We start from the raw sequence: 16,357 nt of genomic DNA, 5'->3' as shown, positions 1-16,357 counted from the left end.
CTAAATATCAATATAAAGTCTCGTATTTACTAAAATTCGTGATATTTTACTGATGAATGTTAAAATGTTTACATCTAAACAAATATTAAAATTATTGGTTGCCTCAGCGGAAAAAAGAAGCTCTGTTCTTCCACCACAAATATCACTACATAAACATTTCAGTGAACGGAAAAGATGTTCTACAATTTATGCACTTTCTTCTGGTCATTATGTACACTGTTTCTATATTTTTCGTATAGTACACTTTTTATTACGAAACTACGTAAAACAGATACTTTTAACGTGCATATTATTTAGATACTCTTCTTTACAAGTAACTTAGTATTCCGCCAATTTCGCCTGCGCATGCGTTCCGCAAGTTTAAAAATATTTTAAGATGTTCATCATGTATATGTAGAAATATATTAAAATGAAGCAGATATAATATTTCTGATATTGATTTTATAACAAATATATTTCTCGAATAACTTACAATTTTGTTAATATTAAAAAATTGCAACAAATGTGTTTAAATTTTTTTGTGTAATTTGATGAATTTTAGAACAGAACCATAGTACACAAAGTAGTTTCAAGTCAGTTATGGATTGTTAATTAATAGAAGTTTTTCTGAAAACCAATTCAAATATATCTAAATATGTTATGATTTTTTAACTTATAAATTTGTCATTTAATAGGATATGGGAAATGTGGCGTAGCAGTAATTCGGATATCTGGTCCAGATGCATCAATTGCTTTACAAAAAATGACTAGAACGTCAAATTTAGAACCTAGGAAAGCTGTTCTGAGAAAGATCTATGATCCAGAAACAAAAGAATTTTTAGATAAAGGCCTATGTCTTTGGTTTTCAGGTAATGTAACTATTGATAACAAAGAAAGACTTTAGTCATATACAGATACTTATTTATTTAAGTAATTATGAAACATACATAATAGATAGTTATAAATTTCAGAACCTAACTCATTTACTGGAGAGGATTCTGTAGAATTTCATGTTCATGGTGGTCCTGCAGTAATAATATCAGTTCTTGAAGCACTTTCAAAATTGAATTTTCAACTTGCATCTCCTGGAGAATTTACAAAAAGAGCTTTTCTAAATGGAAAAATAGACTTAACTGAAGCAGAGGGCATAGGAGATTTAATTGATGCAGTAACTGAAAAACAACGTAAACAGGTGCATAATATATCACAAATAAACAATATTATCAATAATTTGCTACATCATGATTCAGTACAAGAGTTATACTAGACTCTCTCTAAGCATAATATGTTGATTATTTATATTTAACAGGCTTCTGGTCAAACCAGTGGTTCTCTTCGCCATCTCTATAACTCCTGGAGGGTAATTCTTTTAAATTCGCTTGCTAACTTGGAAGGTTATATTGATTTCTCTGAAGAACATAGCCTGGAACATGGTATTTTAGAAAATACAAAAACAATATTGCAAAATTTGTATACAGAAATTCAGCAACACTTGTCTGACGGAAGAAAAGGAGAAATTCTGAGAACTGGAGTACGCGTTGCAATTCTTGGAAAACCAAATGTAGGAAAAAGTAGTCTTTTGAATCTCCTTTCTAGAAAAAATGCAGCCATTGTAACTTCACTTCCAGGCACAACAAGAGATGTTATAGAATTAACAACAGATATATGTGGTTATTCGATGATTCTTATAGATACTGCAGGAATTAGAAATGACCCAGAGAATGAAATAGAGGAGGAAGGTATCAGAAGAGCAAAAGAATGCACAGAAATAGCAGATCTTGTTATATGCTTAATAAGTGCAGAAATTGACTTTAAATGTTCTTACAAAGAGTTCATAGAACGTTACAAGAACCTTTTAGAAATAAAAACTGACAATGTTTTAATAGTAGTTAATAAAGTAGATTTACTAGAAGAAAAAAACAAACAAAGATGGAAAAACCACAATGTTATACCAATTTCTTGTAAAACACAAGAAGGTTTACAACAACTTACAAATACATTAGGAGAACATTTAAAAGAAATGTACGCATTACAATGTTTCTTATTTTTATTAAAGAAAATATAAATTTATGATTACATAAATAAGACAATAAAATAATTTAAAATAGAATATAATAATTTTCAAATTTTTATTTACAAATTTTATACATAGATGTAGCAATTACTCATTAAAATTTTTTCATTTCAGATGCGGCGATCCAACTGAAGAAAATCCTGTGATTAGTCATGCAAGATATAGAAACCACTTAACAAATGTTATAAAACACATTGAAGCCTATTTAAAAAGGACAGAAATGCAAAATTATGACATGGCCATATCTATAGAAGATATTAGATCTGCAGCAAGAGAATTAGGAAAAATAACAGGCTGCATTAACAGTGAGGAAGTTCTTGATATTATCTTTAAAAATTTTTGCGTTGGAAAATAAAAATAATTTTAAACATTAAGTAATTAATAAAAGTGTGATTAGAAAGGAAAATACAATTACAAATAGTATCTTAAAGACTATAATGATTTATTTAACAATATATCTTGGCATTTTTCCCTTATAACATAAAAATCTATAAAAAAAATTTTTCATTAGAAATCTAACTATCAATTTTCTTTTGTTTTGTCTTTATCTGTTTCCAAATGCGACACATCAACTTCATCCAAGTTTATATTCTGATCCTTCATAGCTTGCTAAAATACAAAATAATTGTATTAATTCATTTATACTTTTTTTCTGTTTCAATGCATATAGGTATCATCGTATTAAAAAGAATATTGAGCTAGTATTTTATTTTAGATTACACCACACAGTATAAAAGTACATACTCTGTAGTTATGCTGTTTTAGGTTATACTACTAAAAAGTTAGGAAAGTATATTCTTTATGATTTCTGAATATTTAAACAATTTGTTATTTATATATTAAAGACTCATATTATTAAAACGCATTATTAGATTTAAATTAATTCTATTTAAAAAGATTTTATATATGGTTTGATAATGTTTTTGAGGTTAATGAATTATCGAATATCATAATTTTCATAGACTTCGGTAACGTTTTCTTCTTTATTTTATGTATTTAAAAATTATAAATTATGACACTTATCGCTAATTTGCTTGTAAGGAGATTGTTAGAATAAAGCTTACATTACTTAGGAAAATAATAAAATCTTGCAAGTCAGGTAATGAATCATTAATTTCTTTGAACTTTAATAAAAGATTCTTTAAACACAATTTTTAATATTTTAAAATGTTAGAAAATTATTAGTATGAGCTTCGGTGTATGACACTTACCGCGACACAAGCAGTATAAACTTTAAGTAAGGATGCACACTCGCTATCGTCATAAAATCCACGCAAAAATTTTTCCGAGAACCACACATTAAAGCAGTGATCGTATTTCCCTTTTAAATCTTTGCAGGCTTCCATAATTTACAATTGCGTTTATTTCTATCGAATGTTTTTAACTCTTATCACTGTGTCATTCACACGTGCACTTGTTAGTTCGCACATTAGTAAAGTGAACATTCATTTTCAAGTACTTAAAGTTTTTATATAATTTTACGCAAGTCATCCGGAAAATTAACTTTTCAACCTGTCTACTTCGTGAATCAACGATATCTTTTGCATTACTTTATATGAATTCAATATGTACATAGAAAGTGCAAATCAATAATCGAGACTACATATACATACATAGATATAAAAGACGAGTCAAAATAGTGATCATTAAGTGTATGATTGTAGTAAGAATACATCATAAATACGAAATCTAAGTATCAATTCGATTAAAAGTAAATATGATAAATGTCTGCAAATAAACTGTTTAGAATGTAACAGTTCGATTCATTGAAAGTTTTTATCGGAGTTTAAAAAATCATTTTTTTTCGAAAATCTCGTAATTTGAATTGCAAAATTAAATTATTTATTAACTTAAAACAGAGATTCAGAAGCGTAGGAGGAGCTTAATTACCTGTAGACATTGGTTGTATTCTTTGAAATGTTTAGAACACATTGAATCGTCGAAATCTCCTTTTAGAAATTTTTGCGAAAACCAAAGCTTAAAGCAGCTGTCGTACTCCCTTTTCAGGTGATTACAAGCTTCCGCGATGCTGTTCATTTATCTTTCGAGTATGCCACTAATTTAATAAGGATAATTATATCGGAACGACTTCCTGCTATTTAAAAAGGCATTGTATTTCTAACAATATTGCTCACAGTTAATAAATTATATATATATATATTTTTTTACGCTTATAAGATATAAACAATGATTTGATATTAACTGAACATTATTCAAACCGATTATTTGAAATGATTTTGAGTTTCGTTACACATATTGTATGTATGCAATTGCGTACTAATTACTGTCGATTAAAATCGATCAATCGAACAGCGTTCTTCGTCAAGTGTTTCGCGAGACAGTATGGTATTAATTTGATTACGTCTTGATCACATCAAAGGAATAATAATTTAATAACTAAATATCTTATTTAAGGAAAAAATAGAAATTACTTACGTTCAGATGGCCTTGTCAAAAATAAAATCAACGAGATATTATTGTTGTATAGTCGTTATTTTGTGGTTATGGTAATGAATACTTTGTATCATTTAGTCAATGGGTGATAGCTATCAACAGAGTCGTGTAACTAAATGTATGCACAATTTTTCTGTTAACACGATACTATCACCCTCTTGTGGTACGTGTTACTACTAATTGAGTAATACGCGGGAAATTTAATATTTTTCTATGCACATGGAATATAATAGTTCGATGAAAATTTATGGTGTTAAAAGTTATTTAAGGAAATCAAATTTGTGTATACTTAAAAATTTGGAGAAAATGATTTTGTATTATTCACTTAATTATATTCTAGAAAATACATTTATTTATTTTAACAATATTAACTTAGTTTTAACAAATTCCATTAAAATGTATCTTACTTACAAAAGCATATGCATTTTGTGTTAAAAAATTAAATATCCGTGAAGAAGAAAGTTTTGACAATTGATAAAATTGTGTTAGCTATACTGTAATTATACACACAAAATTCGAATATTTAATTATCAATTATAATAACTTTTGTAGAATATCAAGTGGAACTTGCATTGTTTGGTCATCAACTAAAACAATATCAAATACTTCCATATATGATTCCAGGCTACTGTCAACCTAAAAAAAGAAAAAATAGAAAATTTCTGTCTTTTTAATTAACTATTAAAAATTATGGTAAGTATCTACAATAAGGGAGCACCTTCCAATGACCTTGGCTATTAGAAAGTTTTAGCCATCATTCATTCTTTATTACAAAGGTATTAAGAAAATAATTTTCATAATTAAAATATATCTTTTCAATACTATACTAAATCTGGATTAATACATGTAATTTACACCTATTTCAAACATTCAAATTTCAAATAAGTTTTTTAAGAATATTAATTTCTGATATGGCTCTTACCAGTAGTACATTTAACGAAATTGTTTTGTTAATATCTTTTTCACTATGTAAATCTTGACAATATGTGTTAAGGTCAAGATCATTCGAGAGTATCCTCTTATTGTAAATATTTACCATGTTTAATACTTACATGATCGTATAGAAAACCAATTTTTAATACTGCACCTACGTCTTTCATGCCATCTACCATTGATGCATCACCCAAGCTATCACCCATTAGCAAAACATTTCTTCTCCTTTCAAGAACTTTGAAATATTCTTGTTCTATTGCATGTTCATTTTTGTTGAAAACATGAATCAGTCTTTTATTTCTGAATCCTACTATCTTTCCATCTTTGTACTTAAGGAAATTTGAAATTACCTTAACATGAAAACATTGTTATGTATACAGAGTACCTTGACATTAAAGTGTAATTATTATACTATGTACTTTCCATTTAATTTCTATTGCTTTTATAAGATCATGAAGAAACTAAAAAAAAAATCTAGTAGAATTGCAGTGTGTTAATATGGGTATTACCTTCACATTATTAAAGAGAACTCCTTTGTTTCTTAATATAGCTTCTACAACATCCCCTAAACCAGCACTAAATACAAGTACTGGTATATCAACAGTATCCAATTTTTTTAAAATTTCTTGGGTACCATCTCGTAAATCTGTACCATAAACTTTTGATACTTCTTCTATTTCAATAGGATCAAAAGGTATTTCTTTCAATATCTTTTCCGTTTCGATCATCCAATTTGTCATTTCTTCAGCTTTTACATCAATTGGTAAATATGGGTCAATTTCAATTGGTCTATACTTCTTGTACAGTCGACTTGATTCTTTCGAATATGTTTCTAAAAGTTGCTTGCACTTACTGAAGACACCTGTGGCATTAAAATTGAGACAAGGTATTTTACACGATTATTATTTATCATTTTGAAATCATACTACTATTTAAAATTTTCATATCCATTGAAAGAAAGTATATTTACACATATTTACATACCAAAACTACTAAGAACTTTTTCACCATTAACATGTTGCTTCGTTAATGTCAAGTCAAAATCAGTCACAATCTATAAGAGAAGTTTTAGATTAATTTCCTCTGAGGAATATATGCAATTAATCTTATAATATTTTAATTTAATGAAATAAGGAACTGCACGAAATATTTATTGCAAACTATAATAAATAAATCATAATCATACCTGCAAAAAGTTACTTCCATTCTTCAAAATTATGTTTATTATCTCCAAAAGACGTTTTTTATCTTTGATATAGACATTTTTTAATTTCAGTGTTGGAAACTACATTAGGAAATGAGATTCATTAAATTATTTAAAATTTTTAAAGATCTAAAATTCTAATTATCTTGCATTGAACTGTCCATTAAGAAATTGTACTTCCGTATAAATCGTTCCTGCAGATTTGTTTTATGTACATATTGAGCTACAGCAAGTTACAGTATTGCAAATGAGGTTACCGTTATTATTAAATGTTTGTTCTCGATTTCTTTCTCTATGGCTTTGCTGTATTCATAAAAATAATTTAAAAACATTTTCAAATGATAAAACCAAATTTTCGGTAAAATTGTTAAAATAATTTTATTAAACAATCGTATTAGATTTAGCTTGCAAACATTTTATTTTTTTAAGTTTCATCACGACTGATTCTGTGACCGAATCACAGAATCAAAGGTAATTTACATTTCAAATGTAATATAATCATACTACAATCAATTTTTGTTAGTTATTTGTTCTGCTGTCGTTTAACACACGAATAGTACATATGTAAACATGTCATTCATCGTAGCACGTTACTTTTGACACCATTACGGTACATTTGTCATTTCCTGTTTCTCTGCGTTCAAAGTTCAAAGAGCTTAGCAATTTTTTTAACAGAAAAACTTGCAGACAAAGATGGATAATACATATTACATAAAACGGTATTACTCTACAATTGTAGAGCTTTGTTGTACTATTTCGTTGCGTCATCTGAACGTCATGAATTTCTTAAAATTATCTTGCAATTAATATATGTATATCATATTTTCATATCGTAAAAAAATTTTGAAAATAGGTGTTATGAAAAATAGCGCTATTATGAGAACTTATTAATCGTACGAAGGTTATGTGACGTTATATTGATCATCAAACATTGAAATGGAACGGAGCCAAACATGATTGGTCAAGAGGGAACTCGTGTGAAATTTAAAATGCTTACGTCGTCCAAACTTATCTCGAGAGTCATGGTCCTTCCTTGCGCGACGGGACCACAGTCCCACAGTCAACAGTTCTGCTGCTATGTATTTCGCAGTTCAGCCGTTTTGCAAGACATTGAAGAGCCGCCACGGATTCGTACAACCAATCAGTTTCGCTGCGGGTCACGTGACTCTGTACACCAATCGCGTGAATTGTCCCTTCATCTGTTTTCAGGTGCGGGAATACTTTGATTCTATTCGATTCTCATACGCGAAGAAATTAACGAATAATTATTTTTGCGAAAACAAACATTATATATTGCAAAAATATGTAGGTAGTATTAAAATCATACGGTAACGTCATGTTTCTTTTATAGATTATTTAATAATACTTACGAATATTAATATAATCTGTTCTGTAATAATCGAACCATTTTTTTTCTTATTAACAACATTACGTAAATTAACTGGAAACTTATACATATACATGTATTTTATATTTATTGTTGAAGTACGAAATATTTATACAGGGTGAGTCAAAAGAAACAGAATATTATATATTTTTGTGTAGATTTAAACATCGAAGAAAAACTGGAGAACATTGTATTAATTATAGAAGTGTTGTTACATGTTTCTTTTATTTAAATTTCACGGCGACTTTAAAGATTGCACTTACAATGGAAAAAAATATGACATCAAAACAGTTTTACAAGTTTGAATCTATATTTATATACACAAACTACGATTATACAATCTTATTTGAGAAAATCGATTTAGAACGTATACTTTTATTTTCTATTTTCTCATCTATTTTTTTTAGTAATATATTAATATGTATTTCAGAGTTCAAAATTATTCGACGGTCGTGATGTTATACATATGTGTATTTATGTCATCGAGTCAACACCGGGTACACAGGTATATAGTACAAAATACATAGTTGCCTTCTGCTTTTTGTGACTCATCCAAATATATACAGAACGTCTTACCTAAAATAAATCACACGCAAAAATATCTCTCTCCATTATTTATGATACTACACATATATCATTTCGTATGTAATTTGAATGACGTCGAAGGTCAAATAGACTGCAAAGTCATTGTTTCTTACACATTGTAACTGACATTCAAATGTATCTACAAACGCGTATAGCATAATATTAAATATACATATATATAATAAATATAGAAAGAGATGCTTGAGCCGTTTATTTCAAGTCGTGTATTCTGTATACGAAGAGTGTATCATGTGGGTATAACTTCACTAGTGGGAGAGACAATGAAACGTGTCGAGAAATGATCAATAAAATTCTGTTCGGCATTTTCGTGTTCAAACCACTACTGAAATTATGACTACATATTATGGTACATTCTCTATTTATATATATAAAAACATATGTGTATATACATATAATTTTTTATATATATATAATATATATATATATATATATATATTTATAATTATCAATCCTATTGCTATTACGACTGTTATTAATATCGTAGAATCTTATCGAAGCTGGAATGATTTTTTTCACCGTAACGAAGAGGACACTCTGCTACCATTGTAAAGATTTCATGGCGGAATGATAACTGGGACTACGCTGCGAATAGAATTGCGAGTACCATCTGCGATAGGATATGATGCTTCTGTCTTCTTTCACTAGGAGCGGCTTTTTCTCGAATTTCTTTCGGTTCCAGATCGCCACGTCCCTCTCGAACATCAAACTCTCCCCTAAGAATATGATTAAGGCGTACGGGGAGAGCAGTGCCGGGGCGTAAATTACATGAACCACCTGATAACATTACAAAAGCGTTGATAACCGGAAGTCTTGATAATTCTACGCCGGCAGAATAATACCGTTATCCGTAAAAAAAGAAGATACAACAAATTCTTAGAATAAAGTCTGAGTGAGTTCTACTATTATTAACAAATAATAGTATACTAATATTAATATTAACTAATAATAATAATAATACTAATACTAATACTAATATTAGTATTATATTATTAATATTAGTATTAATATTATTAGTATTATTAATAATAATATTAATTAGTATTAATAATAATACTAATATTAACAAATAATAATATAAATATAAAAGAGATCACCTTTTGCAGAAGAGGTTCCATTGGCGTCACCGTCTGGAATATACATAACGGGCCGAAAAACGTCTCCATCATCATCTCCACGTATCCTGGACCGATTTGCTGGACGTAGACGTCCAGGTGCCAGAGTTTGTACTTCTCGAAGATTATCAGACTGTGCCTCAACGTTGTGTAAGCTCTGTGATTCATATCATCCCCGTTGTTCTTCTTGTCCACTTCGCTGGATTTATTCTCCGACAGGGAGCTATGGGGTGTCCAACCGACGTTCGTCCAGGAATGTCGGGCGATCCTCGCAAGCGGATGGATAAAGTTTGATAACACCGCCGGTCCGTGAACAGCGCTTAAATGTGCCGTGTCCGCGCCATTCTCAGCAACTTCCTGCGGCAAAAGCAACATCATCGTTTCAGCTCCTGATACAATAAATTAACAGTTTTTTTTTCAATGGTAGGCGTTACGAAATACTTAAAAATCTTTATTGTCCGACTGTGAAATTAATTACTTAATAATTCCGTTGATCACAGTGACTTTATCAATTAATTATCTTATAATTTAATTCATTAATTATCTTCGTTTGTTTGGATAATCAAGAATTTTTTAGTATCATTACGAAACAATTAATGAATCGAACAAAATATTTGTTCTTACATCCTGAAACGGTATTTTATATATTTCATTTTTTATATTTCATACTTTATATATATATCAATTTTATATAGCTGACATTTTAGACTTTGGGATTTTGACATTTAAATTTTGACATTTTAGACTTTATGAACATTTCGGGGAATCAGTTTCACAGGGTCGATATTCCGATAGTCGCTAAAATCGGCAATTTTTTGTTCGAAATACTTTTTCAAAAAATCGATCAGAAACATCTATCGAAACTTAGAAGTGTATTAATGAATAGCATGGACGTTGTTCGCCAGCCGGGGAATACTGAAACTGACCTGTATATGGCAGTTGATAAGATACTCGTTTCGGCCCTGATAACGCCACGTGCGATTCGAAACATTGCTGACCGTTTGCGGCTGCCAGGTGGGCTCTAATCCTTCCGCGTGATACCAGACGAAAATAATTCCGTTCGCTTCGCAACATTTCCATGTCTTTGTCCTCGCTATGTGCGGCACTGTACAATGGCAGACATCGAAATAATTTTTGTCAAATCAAGAAATAGGAACGAACGAAAGTGTTGAGATGTATCGGATAAAATTTAGATAAAATCCAGTGAAAAATTACAGATTATATCGCGTTGAGAGTGCGCGAACAATAGTATCGGCAGCTTAGCTTCAGTTCTTGAGAGATTCAATTTCAACGCTATTACGATTCAATTTTAACGCATTTACGATTTTATATGTTATATAGAAAAAGTAAAATAATTCTTTTGAAAACATATATTGGTCATAATTCTATTGAAAACCAGCATACGTTTAAAACAATAATTTAACTTATTATATAGTTACTATTATATCGTTATTGACACTAGATTATAATATATAGATATATAATATAATATATAATATAGTAATATATATTATATAATATGATATAATATAATATATAATATGATATAATATATAGATATATAAATAAACGAGCAAATAAATAAATAGATAAATGTATAAGTAAACAAATAAATAAATGAATAAGAAAATTCCGAGCCTGTTAGAGTTTCCAAAAATTGACAGAGGCTGATAAAGAATTACCTTTCTCGGCGTACGGGATGTAATCGCATTGTCCGTCGGAACCGCGAAACTGCCATCCGTGGAAGGGACACTCTAAGCAATCCCCTCTGACCCGGCCACCCTCGGCCATATTGGCGCCGAGGTGAGGACAGTAAGCGTCTAAAATCCTCACCGTCCCGTTATCTGTTCTTTAAACGAACGGGGACTGCTGTTAATTCAACCCGCCCGACCGAATGCGACCGAATCGCAGCATAAACGTCGAAATACCTGAATGCGGCGAAATTCTCGCCGAGCGCTGCCACGTGCTTCACCTGGCCGCGAATTAATTGGAAGCTCTCTAAAAGTGCGAACCAGCCGTTCGGATAAACCGGAGGAAGCTTGCCCAATTTCCGTTTCTTTGACTCTAAGTGATTAGCGAGAATCATTTTGCTATTCCCCTGTATCCTGAGGTCCTGCAAATGGAACAAAGACCTTAGATTATTATTATTATTATTATTATTATTGTTATTGTTAATCGTCTTTGCTATGCGCGAACGCGTTCGCGCGATTGCAGGGCGTTTCGCTAGAAATAAACGCTTCTCAATGGAAGATGAAACAATTAGGAGCATCGATCGTGACATTGGTACCACGTGCCATTATTTATAAATAAATAATAATTATTATATTATATTATTATATATATATATAATAAAATATAATACAAAATATATAAATATATAAAAAAATATAAAAATAATAAATATAATAATATATAATTAATATAATATAATAATATATATAATATTATATATATTATTATATTATAATAATATATATAATAATAAATAAATAAAAAAATATATTATAATAATAAATAAATAATAAAAATAAAATATAACAAGCGAAATATTATAAATTAGCAAGCAATTTTACGGGAACGAAATTAACAGCTACACGTAATGAACAGAGTCATCTCGGAAAGATTTGATTCGAACAATGCTCGGCCCCGACAACGGAAATATGCTTCGAAGTATTGAAGATTCGACGCTTTTCTTTCGAAGCGTGTCACGAGTCGCTGATGCGAAGAAAAAGGATTCTTCTGGTTCTACTGTGTCGCGCGTTAACAAAATCTGCTTTCACACCTTGCGAACACAAATGTCATCGCACCGGCTCTACGTGTCGCCTGTGTTACACTATACCGAGGCAACGAACGAAAACAAAGATAATAAATAATATCGTATTTCGTAAAAATAAAAAATTTATATGCACTCTTTTTTTTCTCTCACGGAGACAGGGTAAAAGATGCGACAATCGTTTCCGGTAATGGTCGCCGAAGCGTAAAAATGTCCGCGCAACTTCGTCGCAGACTCGACCGATCTCTATCGAAATTTAATGTTAATCTCATGGTAAACTAATGCAATCCTCTCCCGTGTTATAACAACTATTCCAGAATAATACGCGACGGTGACAAACGACGGACGAGAGCGTGTCCACGTTTCTGCGATAAATAAAAATCGTTCGAGGCCCGAGAAAATCGGAACAGTTCAGATTTCGCTTCGTTCCCGAGAAAATCGAATTTGGCATTTCGAGCGCGTGTAATTTGGCTGAATTCTATTCGAATTCTATTCTAATCGTGTTAAATCGTTTTAAATTCAGCGTATCGTGAAAATACGATTAAACGGAGCATACGTTGTTTGTCAAATCTTGCAAATGCTGCATCGATCCCGGCGCATAAAAGATGAAATAGATGTTAGCTTACAATTATCACACGTGCACTTAACCGAATTTCGAACATAGTCCTCTTCGAAAGCGATACATCTCGATCACATTTGTCACTATTGTTTGCTACGCGGCCGCACTGCTCCGAAACTCGATTACTCAACGATCACACCGAGTCAACGTAACTCGCATCATTTCCTTGAAAATCGGAACGTCTGTCAGTCTCTTTAAAAATGTTCACCACGTTCTATCGTAAAACGAACGACGAGTAGAAAATCTAGCCGAAAATTCTCGTTGAACGTTTAATCGATCCGTCTATTTATAAACAGCAATTCTCGTTCAACGATTAACATCGATCGATTTAAACAGCGAACCGTGAATAAATGATTTTATCGAATCCGAAATGAGAAATCGACAATCGTGGTGCAAAAGCTTCGTTCCCAATCGATCCGGTAAAGATGAAGAAATGATCGAATCAAGGTGATAATTATGATCGTTCCCCGTTGGATCTCGAAAGATACTTCGACGTTCGCGAGATGATCTAGTGTTGCCCGACTGTCAAACGCGTAGCCCGATAAAAAGACGATCGTCCCTTTTCGAAAGAAATAAAGAAAGAAAAAAGAAACGATACGTCGAAGAATCCGATCGAACGAAGATCTCGATGTTATTATTTCACTGTTTTGATTGGGCTGTTTAAAAAAAAGAAGAAAAATGACACACGCCTGTCCGTGGAACGGACGGTGAAGTTCAACAGTGAAACAGCCGTGGACACGTTATATTTGTAACGATGTCCCTAAGATATCGGTGGTTCGCTATGTGTTTCACGATGACCGAGGACGCCGGTTAAATACGTTGTATGTATAAGTAGGTAAGCCGGGCAGATGGTATTGAGGAGGACTCACCTTGATCAAGTTCATCTTGAACAAATAGGGAGCGAGGAGTATACCAAAAAGCAGAAGAAAAGCACCGCCAAGGTACCACCATCCGGCCATTGCTGTCTTCTTTACCCTCTGCCCCCGAACGAAGAAGAGCAAGTGCACTCTAAAAACTTGTCCCTCCGGAACACCTTCGGTAGCCACCTCTCTTACTCCTCGCACTCGCCGTCTTTCTCTCTTCCTTTCCCTCCTTCCTTTTTTCGCTCCACCATCCACCATCCGGCCTCCTCCTTTTTTCTCTCCCTTGCCTTCTCTCTTCGAGCCAGAACCAACTTCGCGTTCTCTCCCTTTCTTCCTTTCCTTCCTTCCTCCCTCACTCTCCCTTTTTCTTCTCCTCCCTATACCCTTCCCTGCGTTATCATTCTCTCCCCGCGTCCCCCCTTCCTTCCACGTTCGCTCTATCCGTCTTCCTCTATTCCTCCTTTACTCCCTTTCCTCCTTTACTCCCTTTCCTCCTCCACCTCCCTCCCCCCAACGATATTTCCCTCCTCTTCTACGATTCCTCCTCTTCGATCCTCCTCGTCCTTCTCTTTGCACCTGTCCACCACGACCTCCTCCTTCTCCTCTTCCTCCTCCTTCTCCCTTCTCCCTTCTATTCAATATTTCTCCCTGCACGTGAGATTGACGCGTTTTCGATACTTCGCCGGCGTGCAGGACTTCACGGATTCGGACTTCGACGTCCGACGAATATCCCGGGACCGGCGCCCGGGGACGGCCGACTTGGATTTAGATCGAGAGACCGGCGTGCGGATCGACGGATCGCGACGATGCCGGACGATAAACGGGGCGGGATCGTCGGATCATCGATTCGTCGATTGCCGGGCCCACTTTTTCGTAGTTTTCACGAGATCCGACGAGCTCCCGGATTTCTGACAACACGATTGCGAGAGAGAGAGAGAGAGAGAGAGAGAGAGAGAGAGAGAGAGAGCAGATATCACAGAGTCCCGATCGATCTCTAAGATCTCTCGTTTCTAACGCGCCTCGAATCTTTCGTGTTCCCCTTTTTTTTACCCTCGACGAGAAATTCCAGCTTCGATCGCCACGAATTTCCGACTTTCCCAGCGAAATTCGATCGGCGAACTATCCGCGGAATTCTCGACCGTCGTTAACGCGACTTAATAATATCTAATAAATCAGTATAATAACGTGAATCAGCGTTTCTTTTTCTTCCTTCACTGTGCTCTCCGCGAACGACGATGCTCGATTCCTCTTAGACCGAATTTCTTCTTCCGTTCCTCCGACAATGATCTTCTCGCCGCGGTCCTCACGCGTTTCCGTCACTTTCCCAGGAACATGAGATTCAGCGTGCCGGTCCCGAAAGGCTTCACCAGACACTGGACAGCACCAAAGTAGAACACGATAGAACGAAACGCCGGGAACGAAGGAGATCGAGACGCGCGGTGGAAGAAGGTCCTTGCAGACCGATTCCGAACCCTCGATCGTTTTTCGAACGACTGAGCCACTTCATACCTTAGACACAGCCTTTTATACCTTCCTGAGGTAGACCAGCTTCCTCGTCGACATTCAGAAGTCCATCAGGAGCCATCCTTTCGCACACAATTGATCTACGATGGTTGCTGTTGTTTCGCTTTGTCGGCGAACGCCCACGTATTTGCGAACATGTTTTTAACAATACGTACATTCCTCCGCTCGCTGTAATAATAATAATAATATAAATAATAATATATAATATATAATATATAATAATATATAATATATAATATATAATAATAATATAATATATGATATATATTATAATATATATAATGTATATTATATATAATAATATATGATATATATTATAATATATATAATGTATATTATATATAATAATATATGATATATATTATAATATATATAATGTATATTATATATAATAATATATGATATATATTATAATATATATATTATATATTATATATAATAATATATATAAATAATAATAATTGATTATCGAACAATTCGACGGCACCGTGCGCCATAATTAATGTCACGACGAGATAGAGTTCTGTCTGAATTAATCAACAAAATTTTTGCAACGCTGTATCTATCGAAATACGGTAAATTCTCCCTAATCGATCCTCAGCTTGGATACAAAAATGGAGAATTTCAGAAGCGGAGATACGATTGTTCGAGCCTCGCGGCTCGTTTTTATAGTCGCCGATTCTCGACGATTATAAAAAAACGAGGCGAAACTGTTATTAATCCCCATTTTTGGGTTTGCAAGCTGAGAGGGTCGATTAGGGAGGATTCACCGCGTACAGGGAAACCTGAATAATTGTTTTCTTCAAACATGGTCATAATTCTATTAGAA

The 16,357-nt window shown here is 32.9% G+C and overlaps 4 protein-coding genes and 1 long non-coding RNA gene across 10 annotated transcripts; 2 read left to right on the top strand and 3 right to left on the bottom strand.

Annotated features, from left to right (window-relative positions):
* Nucleotides 1-52: 52 nt before the first annotated feature.
* Nucleotides 53-2,483, top strand: LOC117224223 (5-taurinomethyluridine-[tRNA] synthase subunit GTPB3, mitochondrial). 2 transcript variants are annotated; one of them, XM_033477002.2, is made up of 5 exons: nt 53-203; nt 675-848; nt 951-1,171; nt 1,289-2,001; nt 2,168-2,483. In XM_033477002.2, exons 1-5 carry the CDS (start codon nt 53-55, stop codon nt 2,406-2,408), a joined length of 1,500 nt encoding a protein of 499 aa, XP_033332893.2. In that variant the 3' UTR covers nt 2,409-2,483. The 2 variants fall into 2 exon arrangements, with proteins under 2 accessions (XP_033332893.2, XP_033332894.2); XM_033477003.2 differs by lacking the exon at nt 53-203 and adding an exon at nt 451-572.
* Nucleotides 2,479-4,648, bottom strand: LOC143260501 (TP53-regulated inhibitor of apoptosis 1). 4 transcript variants are annotated; one of them, XM_076526148.1, is made up of 3 exons: nt 4,490-4,648; nt 3,944-4,148; nt 2,479-2,662 (listed from the first exon to the last, which is right to left on the bottom strand). In XM_076526148.1, exons 2-3 carry the CDS (start codon nt 4,088-4,090, stop codon nt 2,576-2,578), a joined length of 234 nt encoding a protein of 77 aa, XP_076382263.1. In that variant the 5' UTR covers nt 4,091-4,148; nt 4,490-4,648; the 3' UTR covers nt 2,479-2,575. The 4 variants fall into 4 exon arrangements, with proteins under 4 accessions (XP_076382263.1, XP_076382265.1, XP_076382264.1 ...); XM_076526150.1 differs by having other exon boundaries at nt 3,944-4,109; nt 4,490-4,641; XM_076526149.1 differs by having other exon boundaries at nt 3,944-4,145; nt 4,490-4,632.
* Nucleotides 4,649-4,836: 188 nt separating this feature from the next.
* cN-IIIB (cytosolic 5'-nucleotidase IIIB) lies at nt 4,837-7,777 on the bottom strand. Its single transcript, XM_076526147.1, has 6 exons — nt 7,642-7,777; nt 6,627-6,725; nt 6,425-6,494; nt 5,950-6,302; nt 5,560-5,790; nt 4,837-5,143 (listed from the first exon to the last, which is right to left on the bottom strand). Exons 1-6 carry the CDS (start codon nt 7,666-7,668, stop codon nt 5,042-5,044), a joined length of 882 nt encoding a protein of 293 aa, XP_076382262.1. The 5' UTR covers nt 7,669-7,777; the 3' UTR covers nt 4,837-5,041.
* LOC117224232 (uncharacterized) lies at nt 7,714-11,120 on the top strand. Of its 2 annotated transcripts, XR_013034729.1 has the most exons (6): nt 7,714-7,853; nt 8,462-8,536; nt 9,122-9,526; nt 9,741-9,899; nt 9,969-10,172; nt 10,494-11,120. It is a non-coding gene; the product is annotated as an uncharacterized LOC117224232 (long non-coding RNA). The 2 variants fall into 2 exon arrangements; XR_013034728.1 differs by having other exon boundaries at nt 7,720-7,853; nt 9,969-11,120.
* Nucleotides 8,103-15,690, bottom strand: nvd (cholesterol 7-desaturase nvd). The gene is made up of 7 exons (XM_033477021.2): nt 15,514-15,690; nt 14,011-15,377; nt 11,678-11,862; nt 11,432-11,598; nt 10,676-10,854; nt 9,732-10,106; nt 8,103-9,411 (listed from the first exon to the last, which is right to left on the bottom strand). The coding sequence occupies exons 2-7, from the start codon at nt 14,260-14,262 to the stop codon at nt 9,175-9,177; spliced, it is 1,395 nt and encodes a 464-aa protein (XP_033332912.2). The 5' UTR covers nt 14,263-15,377; nt 15,514-15,690; the 3' UTR covers nt 8,103-9,174.
* Between the last annotated feature and the right edge of the window lie 667 nt (nt 15,691-16,357).

Source organism: Megalopta genalis, chromosome 13, assembly GCF_051020955.1.
Source record: "Megalopta genalis isolate 19385.01 chromosome 13, iyMegGena1_principal, whole genome shotgun sequence".
NCBI classification, from domain to species: Eukaryota; Metazoa; Arthropoda; class Insecta; order Hymenoptera; family Halictidae; genus Megalopta; species Megalopta genalis.
This window is presented reverse-complemented; position numbering and strand designations above follow the sequence as displayed.

Coding starts and splice junctions, on each gene's coding strand:
- nvd (XM_033477021.2), bottom strand. CDS start 14,262: ATGGTGGATGGTGGAGCGAAAAAAGGAAGGAGGGAAAGGAAGAGAGAA. Junction 10,107..10,675: donor TTATCAACTGCCATATACAG/GTCAGTTTCAGT, acceptor CTTTTGCCGCAG/GAAGTTGCTGAGAATGGCGC. Junction 9,412..9,731: donor TGGAACCTCTTCTGCAAAAG/GTGATCTCTTTT, acceptor TAATGTTATCAG/GTGGTTCATGTAATTTACGC.
- LOC117224223 (XM_033477002.2), top strand. CDS start 53: ATGAATGTTAAAATGTTTACATCTAAACAAATATTAAAATTATTGGTT. Junction 204..674: donor AATTTATGCACTTTCTTCTG/GTCATTATGTAC, acceptor GTCATTTAATAG/GATATGGGAAATGTGGCGTA. Junction 2,002..2,167: donor GGAGAACATTTAAAAGAAAT/GTACGCATTACA, acceptor TTTTCATTTCAG/ATGCGGCGATCCAACTGAAG.
- cN-IIIB (XM_076526147.1), bottom strand. CDS start 7,668: ATGACTCTCGAGATAAGTTTGGACGAC. Junction 6,726..7,641: donor TCGAGATAAGTTTGGACGAC/GTAAGCATTTTA, acceptor TTCCTAATGTAG/TTTCCAACACTGAAATTAAA. Junction 5,791..5,949: donor TTCTCTTTAATAATGTGAAG/GTAATACCCATA, acceptor TTTCATGTTAAG/GTAATTTCAAATTTCCTTAA.
- LOC143260501 (XM_076526148.1), bottom strand. CDS start 4,090: ATGAACAGCATCGCGGAAGCTTGTAATCACCTGAAAAGGGAGTACGAC. Junction 2,663..3,943: donor AATACAACCAATGTCTACAG/GTAATTAAGCTC, acceptor TTTGTATTTTAG/CAAGCTATGAAGGATCAGAA.